Below are 25044 nucleotides of genomic sequence, written 5' to 3' on the forward strand. Positions count from 1 at the left end.
TTTTCTTACTTATATCTTTTGTATATTTAAATTTGCATAAGGAGTGCTTATATTAACTTTACACAAGAGATAAATTCTTGTCTGCATGATATAATAATTTTCTATTTACTTTTTTAATGAAATAATATATCAAAGATGAATACCACTTTTCCAAATAGGAAAAATACTTTTTTTGTCTATATATTTTACAACCCAAATAGGTTAGCTTAGAAATAAATTACTGGTTTTTGAGTAATATGTTTTTGTAGTGGGATTAGAATTAGGATTAAGAGATAATCCAACAATAGAGTGCATGAAACTTTAACAAACAAATTTAAATAATTTTTTGAGGTTTTTGTTAATATCTTTTTGAACTAGTTATATATAATATAAGCAAAGTGAACGTACTAAAAAAAAAGTAGGGTTTTGTCTCCAACATAATATTATGATATACTAATAAAAGATAGAATTATCATATTTTATTATAATATATGCAAGAATGTCTACAAACAATAGTTCTATTATATTTTCAATATACTGTGTGCATTATTATTTTATTTGTTTACTCTTATATTAATTGATATTAATATTATTGGTGCATAATGAATTATTATTACTTTACACAAGGTTATTAAAGTAAACAATACATGTGTAGTTTGTTCTTACTTGTATATTTGTGCTTGTAGTTATTTTGCTCTGAATATAACAGAAGCATTATTCTAATTTTGCATCAAGTTCCAGGATCAAGGAATTTTCAGGACTCTTCTCATAGATATTCCATGTTAAAGGAACTGATTTTTAAAAGCAAGGGTGGAACTCTGTCTTAGAAAACATTTACCACTGACTCTCTGAATGACATTGTTAGGACTGTGGATCGGTGTGCCACAGACCGTAGATATCTGGACAGTTGGAAATCTAAAAAAAAAAATAGGTTAATACTACTATCCTGACTAAATTTCCCTCATTGCACACTACATTGGTTGCACACCCAGGTTTTATTCAACACATAAACTTGCACAGTCCACTTTATTTTATAAGGTAGAATAAACAGTTATTTAAACAACATGCACAATGAAAACTAGTTTAAAAGCCTAAAAATAAAGTTGGACAACTCTGTTCATATTTTGCTCGACTAGTAAAACTTGATCAGAATAATCAACAAAAGTATCATTTAAAAATAAACATAAAAAATGTCAGTAACCTGGAAACTTCAAGATAATTGTAAATACCAAGAGTTCTGATTGGTTTTTTCGTTTTGTGGTTTGGATTGGTATAACTTAAAAAGTCTAGAGGATCTGACAACAGCCCCCATTTCCTGAAATTAACAGATTATTACAAATGTTGAGCATTAAAAAACAAGAGTAAATTATATCAAAAACAAATGGTGAACAATATAGAGAATTACATTTAACTTATTTCAATGATCTTGACTGGTCCAAAATGGCGCCCAGGAAAATCATTCAAGTTATAAAAAGAGGACATTTGTCAATGTCAATTTTCAGTCTGGTTTGTTTAAAAATGGTGTTCTAAACAGTTCATCACTACTTCCTTAAAACCTAGGTTCCCAACCTCTGTGTCGCGACCCCAACGCTGGTCATGAAGCACTTTTCTGGGGGTCGCAAACTAGTCTGAAAACTTTTTGAAATTGATATGGTACATAACATTACAAATAACGAAGGACATGAGTAGTGTTGAGTCATGCATTGTTGTTGAAAAACAGGAGCAACCATCACATAGTTCAATAATGTATGGTCAAATATTCAAGGACAATGTAGTATAAATGATAACGATGTATTACAATGAAATTGAGTAAAACATAAGACTTAGTTTTTACTTTGAGGGGTCGCGACCTTGGTGCCGGTTTCTGGAATTGGAACGCTACCTGAAAAAGATTGGGAAATTCGGACCTAACATATCTGGAGTAAAAAGTGAACAATGAATATATAAGGCCTATACACTATTACACATCAATATAACACCTACAACAATCAATATATAAATACATTATAATTCTAAATATTTCTATATCACTCTATTATATTAATATATTATTTCAACAGTGAATACAGTGTTATTGTATTAATTCAATACACACTGATAACACACTGAATGATATAATGTTCCATTGTTATCAAACCACTATACATTATAGTAATAACTTCCTTAAGACTGAGGTGAACAAATATTCTTAAATCTGATATATACTTAATCCAAATTAGTATAAAAATTTCTAGGAACTTTCATCTAACCAAATCAGATCCAAAGATTTAAATTGTATAAAATTAACAGGTAAAAAAGAGTAACACCTGATACTTCAAATATATCTGCATATTGATGGTATGTCTCCTCTTTCAGATTCTAATGACTTTTAACAACTTTTTTCAATATTTTACCTCCTTTCTCCAACATTTTGTGTTTTGTTTACATAAGCAATATCCTAAAGGCCAAAGTGAGTTCTACCTTGTTTCCGTCTAAAGGTGCGGGCACACGAGCGGCCTTTATCGGAGAGTCTGGAGAAAAATTTTGTACCTGAGCTTCCACGACAAATCGCATCTGAAACAGGATTTATAATATCAAAAAAGTTTGATAATTGTCTTCGATAGTTTTATTGACTGCAACTGCAAGACAGACCATCATCATCCAACCAGATTTATTTTCCTTTCAATTGCATGCTCCACACGTGATTATCGACAAGGTGGAAAACGACCGATTGGAGATTTTTGTCTCCTCGTGTGCCCGTGACAAGACTCTAATCAGCGACAAAAGTCTCTGACCAAGACCTCTTGTGGGCCAGAACCCTAATAGGTTTAGTTTAATATACAGGTTAATATGACATTGATCATAACCCGTATTTTTAGATACAATAACAATATCTAATATGATTTACATAATGATTGATGATTGATATATTATTACATATACAACATTTAGTATTTGATTCAGTCTTATACGGCATTAAATAGACACAAGACAGCTTTATCAGATCCAACATGGCTCATGGAAATCAGCAATTCAAAGAAATAAATTTTAAAAGCATGAAACAGATATATTAAAGCCTTACAGAAATAGTCCATTGAATCAGATAATCTCATTCTTGAAAGGCACAAAAGACTTAAACATTAAGATAAGTGTGAAATTGCATACCTAATAACATTCTTTATAAAAATAACAAGTTTGACACAGAAAATATTAAATGATCTTTATATGAAAGTAAAAAAAACAATGTTTGCCATAGTGTTTCTACATGAATAACAGTGAACTTAAAGGTATAATTCCTCTAAGGATGGCCCAAATGAGTCTTTATTCATCAGTGGACTTAGTGTGTCATAACTATACAACAGAATTCAATCTATAATCCAATAAATCCGTAACACTAATAGTAATAATTCATTAAACTAAGTAATTTTTTAGTTTAATGGTTTTTCGCGTCTTATATAGAGATTTTATTCTTTAGTCATGGCACCTGGTAAATTCAACTGATGAATATGTACACTTATTGACCAAGTTTGAAACTTTAAATTTTATGTCCATTCTAAGAGGTAGTCTTCCTTTAAATGTATATCAAACACATATTAGCCAGTAGATCAAAATATGATGAATCAAAAGGGAGTAAGCAATTTATTTCAAAAGATTGGCTTGGCACTTTTAATGCTTAAACATAATCTTAAGAATGTGATAGCTTGAATGACTGAAGCAAATAAGAGTCACAATACTAATGGTTTAGCTGACTTATCAATTCATAAAGTTCCACAACTAATATCTATCATCAGTAGTTGCTGTAGTAGATGCTGCTGAGTTATTCTTAATACAAGGAATCATATTGTTTCTCCATAACAAAAACACTCCTATCACTACTTGTAACATCCAAATAACAAACGATATCCATGCTCCAGCCTGTAAGAAAGAAAGATAACTGTAGATATCTGGGCTTGGTGATACACTGGTATCATGATATATACTGGTATAGCAATTTATATCGTTAGTTATATCATCTCATTTCAAAATAATGGAATATAGCCACACCGTGATGTATAATAATCATCAGGATATACTGCCAGATGAGATCAAATAATACTAGTAAAAAAACCATACTTAAACGACAGGTTTGCCATCCGTTTAACCAATTGTACCTACCGAAAGGAAATTTTTAGCTAAGCTAATCAATAATAGTGTTCATAGCTCACCATAAAAATTTGAGTCTTCAAACCCATGTGTCCAGAATTATCCGAGTTTGAAAGTTAAAGAAATGATTTGTATATATATTGTGTACCCAAATCATGATATATTAATGATAAATATTGTTATATCCACTTAAAGCAATATCACCCAGTCCTACAATAGTTCTACATACCTCTGCAACAGCTAAAGGAGTATAAAATTCATCACGTTCACCAGTACTAGGTATTTTTAAATAGACTTGTTGGCATGAGCTAAAATAAAAAAAAACAAATACACATATTTTACATCAATTTCCTTAAAAAAGAAATGAGAAACACACAGTTTAAACAATGATAACCTCTTCAGTGAAGTTGGTCTTTGAAGATGACGTTTGGGAAAGACACAGTAGTCACTACATGGTTTAGCAAATTCTTTGAAAGAGAGGTTTGGTAGACAATCCAATGCAGAATACAATCAGATGTTCTATAAGGGGGAGAATAACCAGCCTTATTACAAAATTCCTCACATTAATCATATAATTAAAGCTCGAGCTAATATTTAAGGGACAGATGTGCCATTTTTTTTAAACCAATCGTAACTTAGTGTCAGAATTATCCCTGTTTGAAATTTAATAAAATTAGTCTTTTCTTTTTGAGAAACTGCCATATATATTGATATTGAGGTATTTTGAAGGAATAAGGTGATTTTCGTACATTTCTGGTATGTCTGATGACTATTTACATATATACAAGACTAAAATCAACCCCCAAAATGGCACACTTGTCCCTTTAAGCTAGGATTTTAATTTTAGGTGGACCTCTTCAACAATCTTGCCAGAAGTCATTTGTCTATTGAAGCTTCACAAAATATACTATAACATTAGCATCCAAAAGGGATTCCAATTTCTTTAGTCTAATAAGTTATCATAACAAATCAAAACTTATACTTACTCTGATTTGATTTGTAATATAGATATCAAACTATTACATAATGCTTGAAAACCAACACTGATCATACATGCTGTGATTAAAACTAATATGAAGGAAATTAGGTCCAGTATAACATTAATAAGAAATAACACACCACTGAAATTCTCCCTGAAAATAACCAATTATTAGTATTATAAGATTGAAGAAATGCTTTATGGAACATTACTAACACAAATATGGTTCAGCGATTGCCAAAATAGTTGAAGCATTACATAAAATTCATGATAATGTCCAAATTGGATCAAAGTTATATTTTCTCTTTCTTGCACAAAATAAGGAACCTCAAACTTACCAAGCCAAGAACGTTCTATTAAAGTCACTGAACTAGGAAAAAAGCATTGTTCACAACAAAACCAATGAGGAAAAAAATATCAAACCAAATGAGTAAAATAGCCATACTAAATCAATAAATTTGGATAAGAATGATAAAGATATATATGGAAAAGACAGAGGTCTGTGGAAAAATGATAGGTGTCAGTGGAATAAGACAGGTGTCTGTGGATAAAAGACTGGTGTCTGCGTCTTATTCTGACCTTAGAACTTATTATCAATATACTTACGGCTTTTTTAATTTTCCTAGCAGGGACAATACTCCTACAACTGTCATAATACCTCCATATATAAAACCAAATAATACACCAATAGCTATAGTATAGTTACAAGTTGTTTTCTCACTGTAACCCTCTACTGCCTCTGCATCACCATATAATACACATAAACCATCATGGGTATTCTGAAAGATATCACAAAAATTCACCTAAATATATATTTCTGTTATTTGATTTAGTGATACCACGTCTTTGAATGAACATAAAATTAATTCTCAAGAATGGTAAATATAAGTATAATATATTCATCAGTGAACTTACCTGGGGTCATAAAGTTACAACAAAATCCCTGTAAAATCTCGAAAATTGGAAAACTCATATAACTAAGTAATTATTGAAAAACGCTTAATCATAATATTAAGAGTTTTTGAATGGTTAATTGTATAATTACTAAGTTTTTTGAATTTATCAGATTATATAAGGATCCTGTTATGTTATTTATGACTCCAGGTATATCTACTGGTGAATATAATATGCTCTAATTGGTCACAATTTTATGTTTATTCTAAGAAGTAGTATTCCTTTAAGATGGAAAAAAGTTAATAAGCTTAACGTATTAAACGTTCTTGGAGCCTGTTTTTTTGGAGAACATTCAGACAGCCATTAAAGTTAAACCGGCTTAGGCATTAGCTAATAAGAATAAGAATTCTTAGGCTTATTGGTTGGTCAATAGCATTCAGATGACTGAAATAAGCTCATCTATTCAAGTCAGGTTTGAAGCCACCTCCAAAGTAGGTGTAAGTCAAGGCAGCTTCAGTTTAACCAGTCATGTTCAGACAAAAAAAAAAACAGCTTGAAGAACGCAGTTGGTAGGCTACTTTATTGCCTTAACTTTAGTCGTCTGAACACACTATTAAAGCCAAAGCTTCTTCTCAGCAATATGTTTTCTGATAGAATTTATTAATAGGCTACACGTATAGGCCCTACCATGAAGCAATGACAGTTCAGTTTTGGAATCAAGAATTTCAGAACACATAGGGCCTATACATTAGCCTAATGAGAAGTAGGCCTACAAGGATTGGTATCATAATGGCAGCTGATAATGGCTGATTTTCTTTAGGAAACATTTATTCATGAATTCTCATAAATAATATATTTTCCGGTTGGTCTAAAATATATTATAGGACTCTATATGTTTAATCAGAGTTAAACCTATATATCCACATGGCAACTATCTTATCTTCTACCATAGGGCCTTCTTCCTTAAGTGGTCTCTTCAAGGTCTAATTCAAATATTTAAAAATTTAGGGATATTTCGAAGGAAATGGACATTGTCTTGAACTATGTCAAAATGAGGTCTAATTTGAAAAATCCTTTCTGTCATAGTGACCTACATATTTCTTTAGATTGGTTAGTTTGATGTGCCTTGATCCCTTTCACCTAATTCAAATTAATGGCCACAATATCGATTAAAAATCTAGATAATTTCATACGTATGATTTACATGAGTGAGTCACTTAGTACGATTACTAGGCCTACAGGACAGGTCAAGGTTGACTTCATTCAATGTATTTGGGGGAAATCAGACCAACCAAACAAACGATTTCATACAAAGCAGAAAATATTTCCTAATACTTACCATTTGGTTGGCCATGGGGGCAAAAATGAACATTGACAGTATGAAAATGGCTCCATATAACACTGTTCTAACAAGCAGAATCACATCAGTACTTGGTAGAGCCACCATCTTGGCTGTTAATCGCAGTAACCGTTCAGTTTTACCGATATTATCCTTGTCGACCAAGTATGTTGAAATTAAGGCCACTAATTTTAATGTGTTGTTTCACGATCCAAACAACAGCCTGATCTTCACACTGAACTAAACGCGTATAACAAAGCTAAGTAATTAACGATTGAAGCAAGGTAGCAGGGTAGGTTAAAAAGTGTTCCAAGCCTCACAAAATGTTATCGTACTGTAATTGACAGGTCTAACGAAGATAACGAACTATAATATAAATCTACGCTGTAATATAATATTCAATAGCCCTCTGTTCAATCTCTGGCTTGATAGGATAGTTAGATAATTGTTAATCGGAAAGTGGTCAGAACTACTTAACTAAGAAAAAGGTGAGTACATATTGATGGCACTACTTAGCTTAGTTGTCTACGTAAAAAGCATTGTTTCTTGGTATACAGGTAAGAATCCCCACGAATTGACTCAACTGATATAGGTTTTGTAAAGGCCTAGTCTGGGACATTTGTATCATCTTTATTGGGGAAGCGAATCGAACTCAAGGGGAATTCCGGATGGGGATTAAGGCCACAACAATTCTACCTTTTTCACTTACCATAAGGTGAATTATGTTGGTTCCGCCTGCATCCTCACGTTTTTAAATACCTTCATAATAACCTAATTCAAAGAAAGGGAAATAACTTGTTCTGGAGTATCTCGTATATATGTATGAGTTATTGCTTTAGTTGGTGTAAGTGACTAACTATGCTTCAATTTTTAATGCTTTCATATCAAGCAAGCTGGCAGATTGTGATGTGATCGTTGGTATGGACGGTATGTTTTGTAAGCGAGCATTATGCAATTCCTGATCTGCACTGATGAGCTTTTCCATCAAATGATCGAAGCTCGAGGATAGGATGGGCAAATGTCTTATTGCAGAGAAGATACTTCTCACTGAATCTTATTTGGACACAAAAAGGCTATCTTATCGCTATACTTTGGATATCCTTATACTAAAAGTCACTCTAATAAATTATGCATAGCCTATATGCAGATGTACTTGTGGACCGGATAGGCTTTGGTGAAGTATTTGAGAATTTGCCGGTCGACTGATATGTTCTATAAAGAGTATAATTGTCGATCGGCAAAATCTCAAATGCTTCAACAACAATCCTATATTGTTGACTTCTTCTCTTCTGACACGAGTCATGAGTCGTTATTGATTGTCTCTATTTCAAAATACATCAAGAAGTTGGTGCTACATTCACTTATTCTACAGATAACAATGAATATTACAAATGATAACAAATAATGGTACACTGTAACATGAAAATAACAGAGTTTCAAGATGATTCTTCTCTCATTGAACACTATTCCATTTGTTTTTTATGACATTGTGACATGAATTGTATTGACGTCTACAGTAAGAGGGATACTCTGCTATTTGGTCAAAACAGTCCGATTTTCCAAAGTTTTTACCAATAGCTGCATTTTAAACTTTTCTTATAGACTATATGAACATGTTTATATTTATATATCCAACTAAACCTATATCTAAACCGTCCAGTACAATGGCTTAAAAAGATACGCAAATTGCGAGTAATTCCAATTGGATCCTTTCGAAGTCAAGGAACGATTAACAGTACTCCGCCACTCTTCAGCTCACCTTGACCTCACAAGGTAACTTTTGATCACCAACACTCTCACCGATGGTCATACAGATAAAATAGCTGTGTTTCTCCATTTGAAGCAGTCGAGTTAACGACATGTAATGTAAATATATTATATAATTAAACAACGATGTAAATTATATTGATTATGAATAAGATTAAATGGATGAATGAAATTTAAGTTCTGAACGATTTCACGAGTCTTTACAACACAATATTTTGAATTTATCTGGACATGTTGGTAGCATGTTTAATCTCCACAATTTCCAAGTTCCAAACAAAGCTTGTAAAAACCAGAAAATAAACGCAAACCAGCTTCCAGCCTGAAAAATACATTGAGAAAAGATTTTGATATTGTATGAGTGTGTATTGAGACGAGTGTCAATGAAAGAACTGGCCTATATGTTGGTATTACCGGTGATGAGAAGCTCATTTAAATATCTTTATAACTTAAAGATGAAGGACACGGGCACAATGTAGGAACACGCAATAGAAAAATGGTCATAATCTTATACTTTTCTTTAAGGCGGGAACTGAACAAAACATGTATTATAGAAAACAATTGTGTGTTTGGAACCATAATGTACATAATATAATGATATAATAATATAAGAAATACTTACTGTTGCTATTGATAAGTCTACGTGGAATTTGGTGCCGTCATATACAGTATACGTTGAATCATGGTACATTCTCCAAGATTCAAATTTCTGAGCATCAGAGCAACTACAAGAGAAATACAGATTAAATTCAAATTCAAATTGCACATACTCTGAGAAAAAGTGATATACGGTTATTTTGTTGAGGTAATTTGCCAATTTCCAAAAAGCAATATTTAATTCCTAGAGATATTCCATATTATCACACAAATAATGAGAATTGACATCTGAATCACCAAAATCGTGATTAGTGCCAGTCATGTGATCATGGTTTTAGACAGGATAATAACACTAAACATAACTAGCTGCAATTTGACTCCATTGAGTTAAAAATTCATTCGTAACATTGTTTCAGGCGTTTAGGAACGATAAGCAAGTATCCTGTCTAACATAATATACACATAAATATAATAGCAAGGTTAAATATTTATATGGTTGACGAATATGGAAAACGTTGTTAAAGCTGTTTAGTAAAACTTGATGGCAAAGAAAAATCAAAGAAAATCTCATCAATGCCTTGTCCAAACAGCCCAATCATATAAGACCAAATACGTACCCTGTTAATCGAATACCCTGTTCGGTTCCTGACATAATCTGGTTACAGAGATGAGTAAAACCAGTACTAATGGTACAAGCTACAACTAATACCAATACTGTTATAATAATATCTACTATACAGTTACCCATAAACAATAAGTGGGATAAATCTACTCTGAAAACAAAAAAATTAACAAAAGTGACATGGGGTTTTAAGTCGCACTGCTGTACATCGTATTGGTTTAATGAGGTCTCACAATAGTGATATGTAGTGCAATAGATATAGCTTAGTATTGAATAATTACCACGCTCTAGGTGCACCTCTTTCAGGCGATACTATCCTATCCTTCTCTTGCATATCATTGGTTGGTGACAAATATCGACTACGTGGAGTCACAAACATGTTTCCAATGTTCTTAAAGATCGGTCATTTATAGCTTTTCTTTAAGATACACGTCGGTTTTCAGAGCCATCATCCAACTCAATATTAGCTCAACCGGAAGTACACGTCGTAGATGTAAGTTATTGATTTTAATTAATGCTTCAAACAAATTGATTATTGCCAGTAAAAATTCAACACAAAAGCTTACTTTTTGTCTGCTTTTTCTCTAAAATATAGGAAAATATAAGTTGCTATACCAATAACCGGATAACACATACAGAATATAACACTAACAGCTAAATCATAATCACATACTGAACTTTCACCAAAATTTACAGCAAAATAATGTGTTTTGTTTACAGTTGTGTACTTAAAGTCTGCATATAGTATACAACGTTCATTGAAGGTGGTCTGAAAAATATGATAAACAAAACAATTTAGATTGGAAAAATATTTTCATGATAAACAGTTATTAATAATAGAATATCAAAATTTATGATTGATAGGATTGAAGGATTGAAAGTATACGTAAACCATTTAGTTTGAATATTAGCCTCAAAATACTATAAGGTAAAAAGGTACCCATTTCTCTCAGTGACTGAGCCAGGTTTACATCCGAGGGGGGGGGGGGGGCGAAATATCTGAGGTTGCCCGAATGTCTAACATAGTTATGAGATTGTTTCCCGAAAAACATGCCTTTGGGGCTGCCCCACCCCCCCATAAAATGGATGCTTGTGGCCTTTGAATAAGCATCAAGGGCACTTTGTTAAGTTAATATTTGCACTATTCCTTGTTCCTTGATGTCTGTGGTTCCTGTGATGTCTGTGGTTCCAGATTAAGGCGCCACATTCGCAAATATCATTCATGATAAATGTTGCTGTTAATCAAAGCTAACAAAAAATAATTTGAATCCCGTTTAATTGGACTCCAGAGTGAAATTCGGGAGAGCACCACGCTAAAAAAAAGACAAATAATGTTGAATTCCTCGATGGATGAAGGGATAACAGATAATAAACAGACCAATAAAGAAAATAGCAAGGCAAAGGAGATGACCGTATGGGTATATCTAAATATTGACAGAGGTAAGTATTGTTATAGTAATTGTATGGTCAATAGTATAATGATATGATTGTATGACAGTATCTTATGTTCAACTTTAAAGGTGCAATCCCAGTTGAATTTGTTTTTTGAAAAAAGGATAGATACTATAATCCGCTCTATTTGTATCTTCCCTATAATCTTACCCCAATCATAGTTCATTACTTTATTATTAACGTGATCAATGGATATATTTTTATAATTGCAAAGAGGGAAACAAACTAATACTTCTTATCAAAAATAATCTTTCGGAATTTAATTTGAAGTACACGTAATACGTGAATAGATGAACAAATGGTGTTTCAAAAATGACTCCAAGGCAAAGGGTCCATAAATAACTCATACTCAAATATCATAATTGCATTGGGCATCACCATTACGATAACCACATCCCACTTTCAGCTATTTTTTAAAGATAAAAATCTCGACTTAAATAATCTTGGCCTTACGGTTATTGTTATACAATAGTAGTGTATTGATCGAACATGTTTAATATTAAAGTCGATATTGGCAATAACATTGAATATATTTTCTTCCTTTTAAAGGTCATCTGCCAAAATAATTTAATACAGTGAATATGCTTCATCTCGACATGAGTCTAGAGAGCAGACGTGAAAACAATTGTTCCCTGAATTATATTGACATATCTTATCTAAGCATGTCCCTTAATGCAAAAAAAAAAAAAAAAAAAATTCAAATATTGTTCATTGCTATCTGGGTACTTTAAACAGATAAGAATTTCGCTTACAAGGGTTAAATCGATAGGAGACATTGGACACAGATCATCAAAATGACTGAATCCTATTATATCAATCGAATGTATCAAGTCATGTTAATCCATGAAAAGTTTGACTAGATTATCTGTAACCCGAGTCAATAGAGGCGGTGAGCTTTCACATACCATACAATGTTTAACAATTTGATCAAGAATGAGGTCAAAAGAAAGGTACTTAAAGTTACAAACCTTTGAGCAAATAGATCATTTAATATTATACTAAATATAAGTAATCGTTGAGTATTAAGACTATAAAATATGTATATTGAAATGAGTGTTCAAGTGAAAGAAGTATTCAAGTTGTTAAGTTTAAATAAGACTCATTATTATCCACTACAGCTACTGTCTTTTTTAGTGTCTAATTTAGTTTTTGTTGTCAGATGTTTTAGTGTTGTCTGTAGAAGTCTTTATAGTGTAGTCAGTAGAAGTATCTACAGTGTTGTCAATAGAAGTCTTTACAGTGTTGTCAGTAGAAGTCTATATAGTGTAGTCAGTAGAGGTCTTTACAGTGTAGTCAGTAGAAGTCTATATAGTGTAGTCAGTAGAAGTCTATATAGTGTAGTCAGTAGAAGTCTTTACAGTGCTGTCAGTAGAAGTCTATATAGTGTAGTCAGTAGAAGTCTTTACAGTGTAGTCAGTAGAAGTCTTTACAGTGTTGTCAGTAGAAGTCTATATAGTGTAGTCAGTAGAAGTCTTTACAGTGTAGTCAGTAGAAGTATTTTATAGTGTTGTCAGTAGAAGTCTTTACAGTGTTGTCAGTAGAAGTCTTTACAGTGTTGTCAGTAGAAGTCTATATAGTGTAGTCAGTAGAAGTATTTTATAGTGTTATCAGTAGAAGTCCTTGCGATGCTTGTTCACAGAAATCTTTAGAGTGAAGTCAGTTTGCTGAAAACAGATAAAAGATGCCATGTTCTGTAATTTAATAAAAGTGGAGGATAGGTGATAAATGTTTTATTTATACCCTACATAATAGCAATCTTATATCTGAGTTGTTTACATTTTATTATCTATATTATTACATATTTTATTATGGTTAGATATACTTGTCATTTTAATACTCAATATAAATTGTCATAATCTTTCATGTTTTGATCAAACAAAGTGTTACTCCATATAAGGTAACAACATTTACAATCCAGATCCATACATGACGTCTCTGATATATTTAGTGTGCTATGACTTGAGGATGCCATTGATAACTGCTAAGGATTTGATAGCTCTTTAAAGGCCCTTTACACGAGTTGGAATTGGACCCGCGGATTTACTGACCCCGATTGACTCCGGGTTCAAGTCTGTTTGTGTTTACACGAAGTTAGTCTGCTAGGTCGCAATTTCAGTGAATTCTGGGCAACCAATGACGTGGTTGTAGCCATCTGCAGAACCCAGGTCGAATTGGAGTTCAACCCTAGTGAAGACTGAAGTCGGCAACTCCAGTGCGGCCCCGGAGTCGACGCTTGAAAACCACAGGACTCAAATTTATAAAACGCTACATCAGAAGGTAAAAAAAAATGATGCCTCAATTGACAATTTTTGCATCAATGCACTGCATGACGTTATCGTCTTCATATATATTCATATATACACGCATTGAACTTAGTATATTTCACTGCACACATGAAATTCAACTCTCACCAGAGCATGCAAAAATAATAAGCTATGTAATCGTAAGACTATAATTATTAAGTAAAATTTTTGCTTCACTGACTCCTGAACTTACTTAAAACCAACTAGCTGTCAGTTAAAATGTCACGTCATTAAGTTTCTACTTAATAGAAAATTCAGCCAATACCAATTGGATGAAAAAGTTGGGTTCTAAATTTAATTTTGTACATTGTATATTATAAAATTAATTATACTTATGTAAACCTATGAATTATTGTTATTAATTTGATTTTGGCCTGGTGGTACTTGTAAATCAAGTTATTGAATGAACTTCCCGTATCTTTATAAAAGATAGTGAAATGTACAATATTAACAAGATAATTTGACTTGTTGAACTTGATTTCCTTGTCACGCCCCTATTAATTATATCAAAGTAAATACTCCAAACCTAAATATATTTCGACCTTTCCATCGTGGTTGTGTATAAATTAACTCTATTGGTGTAATTCTTTGTTAACATTGTTATTTTGTTACAATAATACAATTTGTGCTTAAATAATGTGTGTTGTGAGGGAGGACTGCACTCAGAAATCAACTTCACAATGTCAAGCTATTACGAATTTCGTCTTTTACCCTTTCTTGTATCACAGAAGTCTATAAATGCAGTGATTTGATTAGATTGTACTCTAATTGTACTCTTTCAGAGTCCTTGAAAGAATGTCTGTCAGCGGCTATAATGGGCTGTATTCGTTGGCGTACAATCCAATGAAATCGCTGTATTCCGTGAGACGAGAAAGGTGGCTATTGCAGTCAATAAAAATATGAGAAAATCTTTTAATTTAGTTTTATGTGGTCAGTGATATTTCGTGTAGATCTGTATAATTGAATTCAAAATTTGTGGTTTGCAATACATATAAAATGCTTCATGATCAGATAAATTCTTTGAATAAATGCTATATGAGAAAACTTCTGAAACCAATCCAAACGGTCGTGCAATATTTAGTTTGAATTAAGAAAAAATGTTCAGTAGAAAGTCATCTAGTATCAGAAAGTTCTTTGCACCAATTAATAACCATTTTGGAACATTTCAAGTATAATGCACTTAATCGCCCGGGCAATCTCACTGCAATGGTTACGTCCATGTAAAATGTTGAAACGTTGTAAATAATTATTTAATGATTAATACTTATCATCAAGGAAGTCATTTATAAACCTGCTTATCTATTTACATATAGGCCTACCCATTAATAACCATTATTTTGAAACCGTTATGTATAATGACATGTGACATAAAATGTGTCAATTTTCGTATGAACCTGACAACATGTCATATTAAAGGACAATCTTTTTTAAATTATTTAATCACTAGATCATAATTCATATCACAGTCTTTAACATAACTTAGATGGTTTTTATCGACTTAAAAAGAGCATTTTATATTTTATTCAATGTTTTATCATCCACTTATTTAACCTCAAAGTTCAACGATGCTATTTCTCTTAAACGACTCACACGATTTTCTAGATCCAATGGCGATAAGGTGATTTTGGCGGTGGGGGGGGGGTATATATTATGGCCCATCTTTATTGATAACATAACATGTATTACACCTGGGCGCAGCTCTCAATTCATTTAGTTTTATGAGTATGAATCATGATCCGAATTCAGATACCATGTATACCAATTTAAATCACACAGAATGACCTTGTATGAACCCATGTTTTAAGAAACCCGTTTTATCGTATGTTCACTAAAATGTTATCTTTTTGAAAAATATGTATAGCAACATTCTACAAGGTCTACTAATGACGATATCTAACTATTTTACCCCTGGGCAAGTAAAAATTTGATATTATATCTCTTTTCTTGTATACTTTAAATGGGAAAAACTGATTTAAACGAAATAATTGTGTATAAAAATTCGTTAGATACGAATCTACCAATTTGCATGTATATCTTACAAGTGGAGAGCATGAATATTACAATTTGATTTGATATAGAATTATGAACAGTCAAAATGTTTCAAGGGTTATTTACCAAAATGAATTTCAACTATTGTTCCTTTAACTCTGTGCCATATATGGAATATAAAACAATTAGTTCTAGTAGAATTAGAATGGTGCAAATCAATGCTATTAGTGTCCTAGATACATATAAAAAGTTAAGAAATCACTTTACAACCCTTTAATTGCGCTGCCAATATAACGAATGCCATTAAATTGACATTTTTTCGAATGTTATTATGTAATCGGACACTATAGGGTCTACGTATATTTGTTTATATCTAAATATATTCTAATAGTTAAATTGTTTGTTATTTTTAGTATAATGTTAGTATCCTACCCACAGACATGCTATGTTTATTCGAGCAGAACTTTTAACTTTTACTTGATATAATACATTACCTATTTAAACAGCACACAATTACTAGTACATGTATAGAGCCTATAAACATAGTATAATATTCGACGTTTCTCATCAAACTTTGTTAAAGAAGTCGAATGCATGAGAAACAGATCCAATAATTCACAGGCTTAAAATGAACTATGCCAACATCACTTCAGCTTAGCCCCATAACAGAAATCTCATGTCATTACTTCTCGTAAACTATCTTTTTCTTTAATTTTATGAAATCAGTGAATGTTGGATCTTCAGATTGTGAAGAGATAAAATTTTGAAAAATTAGAATAGCCTACTGTCTATATATACAATATCATACACTGTATAATATACCTTACAGCAACCCAGCCCTTGTCATTAGAGTTTAACAACATATACCGTTATGTCACGTTATTCAATTACATGACATACTAAACGTAACTTTTACAATAACATGACTCACCTGTAAAGATCCTAAAGGTGAAATAACGAAAAAGCTAGCCAACAATATTAATCCATACATAAAAGCCCGCTGCAATAGAAACTGTTTCACATATTCCAATAATGCAGCCATTTTTTAACATTAGGAAAATACGTTTCTAATTTGCTGTTAAAAAAATTAGCAGACGACCTGCAAAGTCTGTGTCGTTCAGTTAGCCAATGTTTGGATACTGGTCCAACCGTATTTCTCTCACACCTGAATGGCTCACAACGTAAATATGACTCGTTCGGCCAGCCTACTACTATCCTCTGAATGATTAAATCTTCCTAGGGTTGACAATGACACGATATGACATTCTTCTGTAGCCACTTTCTATACTATTATTATTATTCAAACATTTACATTGAAAAGGATAAATTTGAGCTATATTTGGACGACATGCTGACATTAGTGACAAACTATTCAAATGGTTACACACCCCGACTACCGCTTACCATAACATCCCGAATAATAAATCTAAAATGAAAATATATATCTCTAAAAAAAATATCTTTTCCTGTACGTCTGAATGAATTGATGAATGGCTCGATTTTGAAAATGAAACCTAGCTGAGATAATTAGGATAGGCGAGGCGAAAGGAAACATTTGATATAGTGGTAATATCGTTTCTTTCCCGATTGTTTAGGCGCTTACTTTCTAGCACATCTAAACCACTGGAACATTAAGTCGACGTTTACATATTCTTCAAGATTTATAAACCCCAGATATTCTATGATATCATGACGTTGTGGCAGTTATATGATAACATCTTTCGTATTCGTTAAAAGCGTTCCTATGTGTCCCTTGCCAGATCTTTTGGTATTGTAAGAACCTAAAAATCAGAAAATGCGAAAGACAAAACGATAAAGATTTAACTGCGCTGTCACCGAAAATTTTACTCTTCAATCATTTGTCATGACGAATCCTCTGTTCAATATCCCAATATTATACACAGCAGGATACTAAGCTCCTACAGTTTCATTTGAACTTCACCTGAAATGGCTTAAAAGATAGTAACAGTAACTTTAACGAGAAAAATCCCGTGAAGAATTAAAAGTAGTCAATCCAGTTTCCTCTGTGTTGTTTGTTTGGTAATGAAACCTGTCTAGAAGATCGATTATAATGAGTAAAGGTAGTGTTAGAAGGTAGATTTGACCATGTAAATCTTTTAATCTACCACTTAAAACGTAAACACCAGATTCCTCACTCCTACACAGTGACGTCAGTTCGTAAATAGAGACACCAGTGTTGTAAATCGATTCCAGATAAGTAGAGCAGAGATGTCATCATCATCGTGACTCCAGTAAATTATGACTCACTTTTGTAACTAGTTGGAAAGAATGTGACTGATTTTTTTCAACTGCTATGTAAATAAATCAGTGTGCTATTCAGTTATTAACTATACAATTTTATGTATATTACATATATAATACAGAACATACGTGGATGTATTCAGCTAACTATTCAATAAAAGAACTTTCAAAGATATACATTTGATATATGATGCGAAATGGTACTAATAGTCTAATACTATATATTCCATGCATGATAAAAGCTTGATTGTTGATTCAAAATCAGTAAAGGACACCTTCTCTATAGGACCCTTAAACTTGACTTTCAAGAAAGCTAAGCTAAAATTAACTTTCAAGTAGTGAGCACCATGTTTTATTGGTGAATAAAATACGACTGACGATTTCGACTAATTGTGACGACTTCGGGGCCTAATTTATCAGCACTTTTATAATGGTATAAATTAATTCAGGGCGTGATTTTCAGACCAGTATAAATTGTGGTCATGTCCCGAAATTAAAAATACAGATGATCACAGCTCCATTGGTTGGAATCAGTACTCATCTGATCTATTTATAGTCAGCTACCTACCACATTAATGATATACTTCAAGCTTGCTTTGTCAACATTGTTAACAGTTTCTAAAGAACTCTTCAAACGCAGAAAACAACATTGGTTGTTTGCACAATAAATATCTTGTGACTGAAGTAGATTTTAAACTCCAATAACCTTCGAAATATCTGGTAACAATGTCATTTGCTGTAAAATTCCTAAATAAAGTATGGGCCTATTTATGAACTCCTGTTGAAAAATCTATGTTATGTTCCAAAACGTCATAAAATTTGGAGTCAGAGATCTCAAGATCTTATAAAATGACGAATGGAAATTGTAAGCACCCTCTATTGTATTCATTACCAATTTAACATCAAGACATAATAACTTGGCCCTATGTTAGTTACGCATTGCTATATAGGTTGCCTCTAGTAACGGTACGATGATTATTCACATCCAGTTAGACGATCATTATCATCATCTCACATCCAGCTAGACGATCATTACCGTTGCTAACGGTACGATGATGATAATGATCGTCTAACTGGATGTGAACAATCATCGTACCGTTGCTAAAGGAACATGTCTGACAGTCGTAGATAGATGGTTAACATTTCAGAACATAACCAAACCTCTGCAGATAGTAGGTAACTTAATAGTACAAAGGAGAAACTGATCAAATTAAGCATGTACATGGATCGTTAATTCTTAAAAAAAAAAAAACAGACACCACCCTAAAAATCAATACAGATCTATTAAACCTTCTAATTATTATTCTAAAGGATTATACATCATGTCATATAACGTTTTCACTTTCTCTTTACGTATCTATATTATATCATGCGAGAAAAGATGACATCAACTACAGTCAAGTAAAGTTATGGTGATAATCACATCATCATTATGGTGATCCTTTATACAGGTTGGAAGGGGTTTCACTCCAGTACTTCTGAAGACCATTTACATAAATTCAAGACCAAAATCACCTCCCGAAAATGCCGACTGTTCCAATTTAATCTGCATCGTCATTGAAAATTTTGATCTTCCATTATGAAGATATATGATATCGAAAAGTTACTTGTTCAGTTTCACGATCATTTTGTCGAAAGTAATGTATTCTCAATGTAAAATTCTACAAAATATTTTAGTAAGATTTTCTGTAAAACGGGTCCAGATGCAGCAATAAACTTCTGTCATTTTCCTTACACGGTGTCTGTCATTACCATACATGGTGTTGCCAGTCCTCATTGGAATAATCAGAGGCTGGAGTCACCTTCATTTCATTTCATTTTCAACCCCTTGATGAAAAGTTCATATAGTAATCACTAATTTGATATTGAGTATTTTGCTATAATTTGTATACCAAAAGGTTATGCAAAATAAATATTAAGTATATAACAATGTAATAACTTCTGCGGCAGGATCTAAGAGTACCTGAAAATAAAAGATTGATTTTTTGACTAAAATAACACGACGTGTCATTTCAATTTGATATCTTGGGAAGACGTTAAGTAATACTATTAAATATTTTCATATATAAAAGCCCTTTTTAAGCTGAATATGATGGGAAAAGAATAATGTACCCACCATTAACCTCTATTGTTATTTCCGCCAAACGTCGATGTGTAGATTTGGATGTCATTACTCCATTGTATGTTATAAATAGGGTCATATTGACATCAGCATCAGTTAATGAACGTCTGATTCTGCGACCGTCAGGCCACGTCACTTTCACAAATTCCACCAGATTTGCAGACAGTCCAAAATGTGCAACAGGCTCCATCTGTGACATGAAACCCGATCCTAAATCAATAATTTTTGTGATTTTGGAAAGGTCACTTAATGTCAAGGTCACTTTAGCTCCTCTGGCGGGAGCGCCATATTGTGTGAAGGGAATCACTCGTAACCAATTATTATTTCTCCCTTGAATCACGTGATACAGTCTGACTGAGTGCGGTAAAGAATGTTTACTGTTGTGACAGATTACCAGCTCCAAAACACCATCTTCATCAATATCACCTACAGCTGCTCCTGTAATCAAAAGGTGGTGTTAATAAGCAAAATCCGGACATCCAGATATAAATTGGGTAGAATAAGTCAACAAAATAAGTACGTTGAATCGCAGCAGTTACTGCACAATGCATTTTTTGCTATGATGGTCGCATGATGTAAACGATCAAAACATATCTTACCTGATCCACTTAGCATAGTTTCAATAGCATCACCCATATCAAGACTAACTAAACTGATGTTACCATGGTGATTAGGTCTGGTAGTGAAGAGTCTGTTGCTGGATATCAACATGCCCTCATGGGAATAACCTGGTACATTATACTGATTAGTAAGCAAGATCTCAACACCACCATCATTATCAAAATCTTCCACAAGAACAGACGTGACTGGTGATGATCTTGAAAATTCTTGGCTTGCAAAATTCTTGAAACAAAAAGCAAAAGAAGTTAAAGGTAACATAGATATAGGGTGACATTATGTAAACTACGGCCTGGCGTGTGGTTTTGATACGCAATGAAGGATGGTATAGGTCTCACTGAAGCCGAGTGTCTTTCGGTTATAGAACGAATAACATCAAATATTGCATAATTAGTAGCGTTGGCATACCTCAAACGGTTATAGAACGATTGACACCAAAAATTGCATAATGTGTTGGCATACCTCAAAAGTGGATCGACCAACGCTATCTGTTTTCTGTAACAAGATACGATGAGGCCCAAACCAGTTGCCATAAACCACATCTATCAAACCATCATTATTTATATCACCAAGAGAAATACCTCGACCATCTTCCGTTGTATCCTCAACTTCGATATGAAAGAAGATAAAGACTCTGATGAAGGCACTTCACTGCCAGTGGGAACATGACTGCCCTACTAATCAAGAGTCTGAGATAAAAAAAAATTAGTCAATCTTAGTTATTTTAGATTTTACAGGATTAAAATAGAATGGGGGTCGTTTCAAATTTCCTTACGAACGGGAACTCTCAACTTACCTTCGGGTGTTGCTACATCTAAGTATGTTCCATTGGGCAAATACTGGTACAGGTTGTTCTTACCAATATTACCTAGTCTGGTACTACCTTCATTGGTTATAAAGATATCTAATTTGCTGCTATCACCAAATATAGGCCCTATAGCTACACCTTGACCACCTGAAATATGTTCATATGCAACTTATATAATATTGTATATTGTATTCAAAATAGTAGTTGGCGACAGTAACACAATATTTTCTAATATTTGTTAAGAATAGATCTTGGAAATTTGTTGAACATCGTTATAGTATTGTGGTGTTGCAATCAAATGTTTTTGTTAATCGTTATAACAGATTGTGCAATTCAATACATTGAGATTAATATATAAATTTTGAGCTTACCATTCATTGTACCTAGACCAGTAGATAAAGCCACATCAATCAGCTTAATGTGACCCCTACCACTGTCATGATCAGGATGATCTGAATCCATTTCAATAACACGATGTCTACCTCGACCAACTGAAAGATATCATAACCAAATGTGAAAGCTAATCGAATTTATAATATTTAAATAATGCACGGTTGAATACATTTCAGATGGGTTCACCTATCACCTTTTCATTGTAAAATCAAATCAATACATTACTCATAAATTGAAAGTCCGAAGTAATAAGAAAAAAACGTCAAAGTCAGTCAAAGAAAACAATAGTTAATTCACATGAAAAGATGAATGGAAAGGAATTTAAATGCTGATTATGATTCGATTATGCTACCAACAAACTGACCTTCGGAATAGGTAGTAACAAAAAAGCCATAACGACCATCACCATCTCTATCAAGACACGCTACAGCAGTACCTGGGTACATGGGTATATGTTTATTAATAGGGTCTTGGAAGAGGTCTATATACTTCTCATCTCTCCATATAAACAGTCTATCTGTATAGGACTCTATACCGGAATAACGGTGGTTAGAATTGACAAAATAAATTTCTTCTCTGCCATCACCATTCAGATCACAAGCACACACACCACGAGCTGCACCTAAAATTTGGAGTAATGAGACACTCATTCATTTTTTACTATCAATGATATAAGATAGGATTGGTGCCAAATTTATGTAATCACGAAATATTCCCTCGAAGTGATTTGATTGCGAAGAAGAAAATATACTTGAATGTTGATTCTCATGTGATAACGGTTAAAATAATGATAGTTCCCTGTTTAATGCAGATTTGTGCAATATCAAGGCATTTCATTTAATATATACATGTAATAATAAGAACATAAAGAGTTGTGTCCCATGTACATGAGCAGACATCAGGATGTCTGAAAGTAACCTTACCATCAGGATCTCTGAGATTTTCATAGGGTGAACCAACTTCTGCCACATTTCGGTAAGTACCATTTACTAATTTTAGTATCAGATTAGGTCCAGTATATCTGTGGAATAATAAAAATATAAAAATCAACTTGATCCTAGCTTGATTTCCCAGTAGGTCTGCATTAAATAATAATGATTTCCTTAACACCTGCAAGGACCAAATTTAGCTACCCACGACCTTAAAGAGTAGAATAAAGGGCAGAAAATAATGCCCATCTACGTTTCTGACTATTGCCTTGATACAAGTTAACTCCAAATCAAATTCAAAGAAGGCCTCTTTTCACAGAATTTTATCTCCAAGTATTGTTAAAGATGTTCTCGATAAAAGGTAACAGCAAGTATTTCTTTGATAAAATAAAATATTTCCTGTAAGGATTTCAAAATCACAAATACTTACCCAGCTAAAATCCATTCAAAATGACCGTCATTATCAATGTCAGTCACAGCCACACCATTGGTTTCGTCTGTTATATCTAATGGAATGAGTTCAGCGGTTTTGTCTCGGAACATAGCAGACGACATAGCAACCAGACATACTAATAACATACCTTGTTCCATGATAACTGAACCAGAAGGAACGGCCACTGCCTTTGAGAACATAGGCACAATGTCTTTCTTATACACTTATACACAATCACTTTTGCTTTAAAATCACGAAAGACTAATTTACAGCAATATTCCAAATGGTTCTTGATAGCCCGTCAAATACACCATCTCAACTTTAAAACATTTCAGTTCTAAAAGTCATCTTAAGTCAATATTGTTATTTTATGACACGCAAATTCCCCACAATCTTATGTAAGCAGATTGTTTATTAAATATTAATCCGTTTTCACCTATAACACTAATCAATGATACAGACCTAATATATATAATACATTGGCTTGTATTGATTTTCATCTATGCTTACCTTAAAGTTCTTTAACGTGACATCTCAGATAGTTTATAGAGGATACGGTTTCAATGTATACTACAAAAAGGTCATGGCAGTCTAATTAAAATTAGAGTTATATAAATTATATAACTCATCATTGGGTCTAACGACTGGAGTCTTGAACACAAAATAGTCAAAAAAAGAGTAACAAAACAATTTATACCTCAGTGGTTTTAAAGGGGTTAAAGTCGACGTTTTGGATAGGCCTAGGGTTAGGCCATTCTATATTTCACAGACCTCTTGTGTATACTTAAAATGATAGAAAAGACGATGTATCACTTAACAAAAAAATTTTTTTTAAATAGCTTCGATAGGGACTGGAACCTGGGACCTCAAAGTTGTCAGGCAAATGCGCAAACCGCCAGGCCATCGAGACCTGGGGCTAGCGAGGGTTAACCCTAGGTTTAAGCTGGAGTTAACCATAGTTGAGAAAAACCAAGTAGGGTTAGCTCAGGAAAGGGTTAAGTCTTGTTTCAAGATATGGTTTCCGCACATGAAATGAAAGAGCACTTCGTCGCGCATCTTCTCAACACAAAATGGTCCAGAAAAAAGAATAACACAAGGGCTTAAATGAAACAATTTATACCCCAGTGGTTCCGAAGGAGTTAATGTGTCCGATTTGGTTTCAGCTAGTTTTCAGACATTCTAGAGTTCACAGACCTCATTTTTTATACTTACAATGATACTTTAGACCGTGTTCGACTTGGCAATAAAAATCTTTTTTTAAAAAAAGCTTCGATAGGGACTCGAACCTGGGATCTAAAAGTTGCCAGGCAAGTGCGCAATCCACCGGGCTACCGAGATTTTGGGTTTGCGAGGGTTAACCCTAGTTTTGAAAAACCAATTAGGGTTAGCTCAGGAAAGAGTTAAAGCTTATTCCAAGCTATGGTATCCGCAAATGATAT

The 25044-nt window shown here is 33.0% G+C and overlaps 3 protein-coding genes across 3 annotated transcripts; all 3 read right to left on the minus strand.

Annotated features, from left to right (window-relative positions):
• Nucleotides 1–3644: 3644 nt before the first annotated feature.
• Nucleotides 3645–7460, minus strand: LOTGIDRAFT_235530 (hypothetical protein). The gene is made up of 5 exons (XM_009064872.1): nucleotides 7314–7460; nucleotides 5687–5859; nucleotides 5088–5234; nucleotides 4331–4409; nucleotides 3645–3873 (listed from the first exon to the last, which is right to left on the minus strand). Exons 1-5 carry the CDS (start codon nucleotides 7419–7421, stop codon nucleotides 3733–3735), a joined length of 648 nt encoding a protein of 215 aa, XP_009063120.1. The 5' UTR covers nucleotides 7422–7460; the 3' UTR covers nucleotides 3645–3732.
• Nucleotides 7461–9270: 1810 nt separating this feature from the next.
• On the minus strand, nucleotides 9271–17082 carry LOTGIDRAFT_167393 (hypothetical protein; the record flags this gene model as incomplete). The annotated part of the gene is made up of 5 exons (XM_009064873.1): nucleotides 9271–9399; nucleotides 9700–9802; nucleotides 10292–10447; nucleotides 10863–11065; nucleotides 16972–17082. The coding sequence occupies 5 exons, from the start codon at nucleotides 17080–17082 to the stop codon at nucleotides 9271–9273; spliced, it is 702 nt and encodes a 233-aa protein (XP_009063121.1).
• A 3298-nt stretch (nucleotides 17083–20380) lies between these two features.
• Nucleotides 20381–23715, minus strand: LOTGIDRAFT_129677 (hypothetical protein; the record flags this gene model as incomplete). Its single annotated transcript, XM_009064874.1, has 8 exons — nucleotides 20381–20856; nucleotides 21015–21267; nucleotides 21505–21645; nucleotides 21828–21997; nucleotides 22222–22341; nucleotides 22608–22865; nucleotides 23167–23264; nucleotides 23603–23715. The coding sequence occupies 8 exons, from the start codon at nucleotides 23713–23715 to the stop codon at nucleotides 20381–20383; spliced, it is 1629 nt and encodes a 542-aa protein (XP_009063122.1).
• Between the last annotated feature and the right edge of the window lie 1329 nt (nucleotides 23716–25044).

The sequence above is a fragment of the Lottia gigantea genome, assembly GCF_000327385.1.
Source record: "Lottia gigantea unplaced genomic scaffold LOTGIsca_66, whole genome shotgun sequence".
NCBI classification, from domain to species: domain Eukaryota; kingdom Metazoa; phylum Mollusca; class Gastropoda; family Lottiidae; genus Lottia; species Lottia gigantea.

Excerpts from the sequence above, each read along its gene's own strand:
- LOTGIDRAFT_235530 (XM_009064872.1), bottom strand. The coding sequence starts at position 7,421 with ATGGTGGCTCTACCAAGTACTGATGTGATTCTGCTTGTTAGAACAGTG. Across the intron at positions 5,860-7,313 it reads CCCCCATGGCCAACCAAATG|AATACCCATGATGGTTTATG; the intron begins GTAAGTATTAGG and ends GATATCTTTCAG. Across the intron at positions 3,874-4,330 it reads CTCCTTTAGCTGTTGCAGAG|GCTGGAGCATGGATATCGTT; the intron begins GTATGTAGAACT and ends TCTTTCTTACAG.